At 64.3% G+C, this 6,611-nt stretch overlaps 1 protein-coding gene across 1 annotated transcript; it reads right to left on the bottom strand.

Moving 5' to 3' along the window:
- Nucleotides 1-1,742: 1,742 nt before the first annotated feature.
- Nucleotides 1,743-6,611, bottom strand: LOC141968036 (glutamine-rich protein 2-like). Its single transcript, XM_074922370.1, has 13 exons — nt 6,365-6,611; nt 6,146-6,237; nt 5,915-6,029; nt 5,543-5,746; nt 5,147-5,272; nt 4,846-4,920; nt 4,368-4,532; nt 4,092-4,213; nt 3,135-3,200; nt 2,807-2,908; nt 2,069-2,222; nt 1,805-1,873; nt 1,743-1,763 (listed from the first exon to the last, which is right to left on the bottom strand). The coding sequence occupies exons 1-13, from the start codon at nt 6,554-6,556 to the stop codon at nt 1,743-1,745; spliced, it is 1,503 nt and encodes a 500-aa protein (XP_074778471.1). The 5' UTR covers nt 6,557-6,611.

The raw sequence follows: 6,611 nt of genomic DNA, 5'->3' as shown, positions 1-6,611 counted from the left end.
CCCCCTCCATGTCACTGCGTGTGTGCATGGGGGAGTTGGGGCTGTCACTGCGTGTGTGCATGGGGGAGTTGGGGCTGTCCCCGGCACTTGACACTTTGTGCTGGGACAGCCCTGGCTCCCCCATACACACAGCCACATGTCCCCAGCTGTGACACCCCCAGGTCCCCCCACCATGTTGCTTCCAGGGACTGCAGTTTCCCTGCCCGGTACCTCTCCATTTGTGACATGACTTATGCCAGGTCTCAGCATGCCATGGGCCTTTCTCCCATCTGATGGTGAGGGGTGGCAGAAAGGGGCTGGGGAAAAGTAGCCCCCAGCAATGGGGGTGGCATCAGAGAAAGGAGGGGATGTGTGTCCCCAGGGCTGGGGGCACAGAGGGGTTATGGTGCTTCACTCCGGAGGTGGGAATCATCAGCTGCCCCGAGCCCGGCAGCAGTGGGGTCAGTGCCTTCCTCCTTCCATCAATGGCAGCATTGGAAGAGGGACGAGGGGGTGACAATCCACGAGCAGATAAGGAAACCTGCTCAGTGATGCTCATCGCGCAGGATAAGAATAGCAAACCAGCGGGCTTGGGGTGGGATTGGCTTTTGGCGTGAAGCCCTGTCCTGCTGCCACCCTTCCCACCGCGGTCCCCATCTCCCACTGTGGTCACCGTATCCAACCACAGTCCCCATCTCCCACCACCTTCAGCAGCAACGGAGCGTAATCCTCCTCCTGCTTTAGTGTGGGCTCCCCCAGACCCTTTTGGGGGCCACGAGCTCCCTGCCAGGGGCTATCAGGGCCAGAAAGGGGTTCATGGAGGCCAGGGGGTGTCAGGGGGAGTGTGGCAGCACGGGGCTGGCACAGACGCCGGGATGGGGGTTGGACAGGGGCTGGTTTCAGCTCCTCTGGCCTCCTGTGGCTGCAGGACAAGGGATGCTGCGACCCCTCCTTATGCATGAAGGGAAGATCCCGGCCCAGGGCCACCCCACTCAGGCCACACAGGTGCTTGGCTGCCCATCGCCCTTTATTGCTGCTGGCCAGAGATGCCTGCTCTCCTGCTTGGTGGCGGAGGTGGTGGGGGTTCGGTCGGGGACCCCCAGTCCTGCCTGGCTTCCGAGGTGCTGGATCTGTCCCACAAGGGCCGGAGGGGCGGGAGGAGCCCCCGTGCCTGGGAGAGGTGGCCGTGGGAGGAGGCTGTCCTGGTCTCTGGCGAGGCGGGGGTGCCTGGGGGCGAGGGGTAGGGGTTAGCCCCCCTGCAGCCCCTGGGGCAGGCACCACCCATGTGCACCTGCCCGGCCAGAGACACCCAGAAACAGGGTCCTGGTCCCCACCCTGAAGCAAACAGGCTGTTGTCCCAGAGCGGCCAGGACCACCCTGCCACATCCCCCCACCTTGCTCTGGCTCCAACATGGGGATCTGGTGACCCGTCTCCCAGTCCTCCCCCTCCAGCCTCCTTCCACCCCACCCCAAACCCCCATCCCACCCTGCTTTCCCCCACCCACTGGGACACAGCAGGGTGTCCTCTCCCCCCACCCCGGTGCCCTGGCAGGGCTGTACCTGGCTGGCTGAGCGAGGACACAGCACTCTGGGGCCGGGAGAGCAGGCGGCCGGTGTCCCTGGCGTCCCGCTGCCTCGGGGACAGGTTGGGCTTGGCCCTGGGGAAGTTCGGCAGGAGGGAGCAGAGGGAGCTGGGCTGGGGGCAGCCAGGGGGAACATGTGTGGGGGGAAAACTGGGCACCCTGCCCACTCCACTGCCCCCTTCACCCCCGCTGGATCCTCTCCTTGAGGGTGGCCCAGCCGTACCCTCCTTGCCCACGAGCACAGACAGCTGCCTGCCCCGCCGGCCCCTGTAGACGTGGCCATCCTGGCCCAACAGCTCCATCTCGTCGTGCTGGGAAGGAGAGAGGGGGCTGGCTGAAACACAGCGCCCAAATCAGCATCCCCAGGCAAACCCCCCCCCAGCTCTCCCTGAGGAAAATGAATCACAGATCATTCCCCGCCCCACCCCCCCCACCCCCCCCGGATGCTCAGCATCACCCTCCCAGCCGCGCTCGCCCCGCCGTATCCCTACCTTCGTCATCCCTACCTTGGTGGGGAGCAGGGTTTGGGGCTGGAGCGGCCGCAGGGCGCCGGGCGGGAGGGGCTGGGGGCACGGGCAGCGCTGCAGCGGGTGGGTGAGGGTGTGCCGGCCCCCGCAGCGCCGTGGCACGCTGGGGTACCCACACTCAGCCGCCAGCTCCCTGTGGGACAGAGCACAGGGATGCTGAGTGCCCAGCACTGTGGCACCCCGTGCGTCACCCTACTACGCCGGGGAGGGGGCCGCGGGTGCTCCCCAGTGGGGTATGTCCCTCCCGGGTCCCCTCCGACTGCTGAAGGAGGCCCACACCCATCCAGCCGTGCTGGATCTGCTCTTTCCCCATGGCCCTGGTAAGCTGGTCATGGCCATGGCAGGTCCCTGCACCCTACGCAAGGGACATCAGGAGGCAGGAGCTGGGCTGTCCCAGCTGCAGTGCTTAATTTCGGCGACTTGTTTCACAGGAGGCAGCTGACTCCGCCCGCAAGCCTGAAGTCAGGCTGAGACCAGACACAACTCATCACATGTGGCTTCAGCACCACTGAGACACAGACCTGGGCTAGACAGGGCAGCGCCGGAAGGGCTGTAAAACCCCACAGACCTGGGACAAGCACAGCTGACCCCTCTGCAGCACTCCCCTGCCCTGCCCAGGCCCCCCCTGCATCCCTTCACACCCACCCTGGGAAGAGCTCTCCCTCGCCAGGGCAGGGCCAGCCTGCACCCCAGGGGCCGGGTGCCCACGTCCCCTACCTGTGGCTGTGCTGTGGTGTTTGCTCCACCTCAGGGACAGCATGGGAGCGCCCGGCAAAGTTGGGGGGCAGCGGTGGCATGTATGGGTTGGCCACGATGTGCCTGGGGAGGGCAGGAGATGTGCGTGAGTGACAGGGGACACACAACCCAGCCCAGCTCGGGGCAGTGCCCCAAAACCCACAGGCTTGTACCCCATTCCCATCCCACTGCCCTCAGGGAGGGGCTCAGGAGGGCTGCACCCCCCAGGCAGACACCCTAACCCCCGTGCCGGGCACAGCGGGGCACCACCAGCACCCATCTCTCCTCCAAATCGCCGGGCGCTACTCACGGGGCAGGCACCAGCACGCTGAGGGGCCGGTCGCAGGACAAGCAGTGGAAATGGGCCAGCACCTGCCTGGGGGGGGGAAGAAAAGGGCTGGGTGAGTTCCTGGGGGGGGATTCAGCCCTGCCTGCACACAGGCAGGCAGCTGGCAGGCAGCAGCAAGGTGCTGGGCACTTTATGGTAATGAGTTATGGTATTTGAGGGTGGAACCGCAGGGGTTTGAGCCTGGTTTACTCACCCCCCCCCACCCCCAACAAGGTCACAACCCACCGGCTGGCTACAAAATCAAGGGGGTACAATGTGGGACAGCGGTTGGTTGTGGGCTCCTGCTTGGGAAAAATCTCCACCTCATCTTAGGCACTGGAGAATCCACTGAGGGGAGCACCCAAAAACCACCATTATGGGAACTACTCCCACGGGCACCCACATGGGAACTGGGGGTGCCGGCAAGGACAAAACGGCGGTGTTGCTGTACCTCTTGCTGGGGTGCAAATGCCGGGCCTGGGGGATGCAGGATTACCACGTTTTTCGGGATGAGTTTTGTCACAGCTGCCCCGAGGACAGGGACACGCTCGCCTTGGCCCTGCGGCCGCCTCCGAAACCTGGCAGCTGCCTGTGGCTGCCCAGGGCGAGCAGGGATGGGAGGTGAAGGGCACAGGCGCCCATAGCTGCCATCCCAACCAGCCCTCACACTGGTTTCATCACTTTGTCGGTGCTAATAACCCCCCTGCACCTTGCCAGGGGGGCAGGTCAAAACGCAGCTCTGTGATGCCGCGTGTCACACCCCTGCCCAGGGGGACGAGTCGCCGTCCCTCACCCTTGCTCCAGAAAACCTTTGCACCCACATCCCAGTTGTGGTTCGGGAGGGCTCCATCCTGCAGGTCCCCCTCCTCGTGCCTTCTTTAACTTCAGGAACCTACTACTGGTGGGAGGAGAAGCCACCGCCACCCCCATCACACTCACTTCTTCGTCCCAGCTGCATCGTCAGCCTCCGTCAGCGGCGCCTTCTCCTCGAGCTGCTCCAGGATGCTCCTGCAGTGCTCCTCCAGCTGCTGCCGGAAAGGGCCCAGCTCCAGGCGGTCCAGCTACGGACAGACACACACCCTCAGCCACTGCCCCGGGTGGGACATCGTGTTCCCCATGAAAAGCCAGGAGGGGGGATCCTCAGAGAGATGCTGCCTCAGGCTGCCAAGCCCCGAAGGCGCCAGTTTGGCGCAGCAGGGACGTGCCACCCCTCACCTTGGAGTCCATCTCTTCACTGAGCTGCTGCTGGACCTGGTGCCAGCCCTGCTCCTGCCCCGTCACCCGGCTCAGCATCTCCTGGATCATCTCACGCTGCCGCTCCATGCTTGCCTCAAACTGGGCGCGACTCACTTTGCCGGCCAGGGCGGTTTTGACTGCCTTCTAGCAGCAGGGAAAGGCAGGAGAAAGGTGAGGAAAGGATGGAGGTATGATGGGCAGGGCCAGCTCGTGGCGGGAGGAGAGGGAGAAGTGGCTACATGGCCCCACTCGCCCCATCACACCCGTGGGGTTGGTCACAGTAGCTGAAGGGACCCGGGAGGAGACAGAGGGACCTGGGGAAGGAGCCACAGCCAGTCTGGAAATCCTCCCTCCCTCCCCCAGGCCAGTTCTGCCACCGAGCCCCCAAGAGACAAGGGGTGTTTGCCACCCTGCCCAGCACCCCCTTGGCTGGTGCCAGGACCCCCCACGGCCATACCACGTCAATTCCCAGCACAAGGTCTTCCTTGTCGGCTTTCTCCTTCTCCAGCCTCTCCAGGGACCGGAACAGAGCCTTCCAACACAGAAAAGCATCCCGTGACACCACGGCAGGGTTGGAGCTGCTTCCTGGCCAGCCGAGCAACCCCCACTCCCCCCACCTCACCCAAACTTCCAGGAAAGGTACACTGAACTTCCACAGGGCTGCAAGGTTTGGGGGGGTGCAGACAAATCCCTTGTGGTTCCCAGCCTGGGGTCTGCCTGGAGGATGCTCTGACCCCGGGGGGGTTTCTGTCACCTACCTCGATATCTTTCTGCTTCTGGTGCCGGTCATTCAGGAGGCTCTCGGTGACAGAGCTGAGCTTCTCGTAGTCCCCTTGCACCTGCGTGATGGTGGCCTGGATGCGCTTCAGCAGCTCCTCGTCCTGCTTCAGGGAGGAAGATGACAAGGTGGTGCCGTGCAAGGGGGGGCTGGCTGCCCCCGTGGGGACAGACCCAGGTTACTCGCCCGGTGACCATGGGCTCAGTGCCAGCAGGACATTTGCATCAAGGCTTTAATTTCCTTCCACGCTGCTCACTTGTATGAGCCAATCTGGGGGGCAGCGAGGGGCTCCCCCACATTACAGTAAGTGAGGCACAACCAGCTGTGGGGGTGCTGGCAACCCCCTCCCAAGCCCCCCATGCCGGTATCTCCCTACCTGGCTCCTCCCTGGCAGCTGCCTCACCACCTTGCCCACCGCCTGCCGCGACATGAAGTCGTCCACCAGGTCCTGGAGCTTCTCGTAGCGCTGGAGGAGCTGCCCCACCTGCTTGCTGAGGTCTGTGCTGCAGACGGGGCACGCTGCCTGCACCTCTGCCTGCTCCTGCCCCGTGCTTGACACGGTCGCCCTCAGCTCACCCAGCTGCAGGAAGGGGAGAAGGAATCAGCTCTGAGATGAGGTGGATGCAGTCAACAAGTCTGGGTGCCGTGGAGGCTTGATGGCCCCAGCCAGCCAGGGGATGTGGCTGGGAACCCCTCCAGAACCACCCCACCGAGCTGCAGCGGTGGGAGCGCTGCCCCCAGACCTCACCTGCTCCTGCGGCTTGTCAGCTGTCTTGGCCACCAACTGCTCCAGCGTGGCCTTGGTCATCTGCTGCTGTTCTTCCAGCTCCTTCAGCTTATACTTTATCTCCTGCAGTGTGGACCTGGTCAGTGAGACAGAGGCACAGGCAGGCTTAGCCTCCACAGGGACACTCAGGGGGTGTCCCTTGTCCCCCCAAGCTCCTCCTGCAGGGTAGGAAACCCTGTCCCATCCTTTTACCCCAGTTGCAGGGTGATCTGGTTGCTGACGTCCCCTTTCCAGGTGGCTCCAGCTACCTCCAGCTTTCCAAGGGCATCTTCCAGCTGCCTGATCTGGGAAAGGCAGTGGTGGATGAGTCAGGGCACAGCTCCTTGTGTTGTCCCAGCCCAGGGGCCCTTCAGCTGCCTCCTCCCTGCCCAACTCCCCCGCTGGCAACCCCGCAGCCCCCCAGGGACTCACCTTCCCTTTCTCGCCCTGCAGGTCGCTGGTCAGGCCCTGAAGCGAGGACACCCGGCCCTGGAGGTCGGCCAGGATGCTGGCGATGCTCTCCTTGTCTAGATGTGGTCCAAGGGGACACGCTGTCAGTGAGGGGGTCTCACCTTTGAGGCCAGGCTCTGAGTACAACGAGCCTCCAGCCCAGGGTGTCCCCATGCCTACCCCCCGCCCCGGCCGTCCCCCCACGGGGTCCCCCCTCCCCCTGAGAAGA

Source organism: Athene noctua, chromosome 18 (genome assembly GCF_965140245.1).
Source record: "Athene noctua chromosome 18, bAthNoc1.hap1.1, whole genome shotgun sequence".
In the NCBI taxonomy this organism is placed as follows: Eukaryota; Metazoa; Chordata; class Aves; order Strigiformes; family Strigidae; genus Athene; species Athene noctua.
Note: the sequence above shows the minus strand (reverse complement) of the source record. Positions and strands in the feature narration are given on the sequence as shown.

Excerpts from the sequence above, each read along its gene's own strand:
- LOC141968036 (XM_074922370.1), bottom strand. The coding sequence starts at position 6,556 with ATGGGGACACCCTGGGCTGGAGGCTCGTTGTACTCAGAGCCTGGCCTC. Across the intron at positions 2,223-2,806 it reads ACACCACAGCACAGCCACAG|GGAGCTGGCGGCTGAGTGTG; the intron begins GTAGGGGACGTG and ends TCTGTCCCACAG. Across the intron at positions 1,764-1,804 it reads GGCGGGGCAGGCAGCTGTCT|GAGAGGATCCAGCGGGGGTG; the intron begins GTGCTCGTGGGC and ends GCCACCCTCAAG.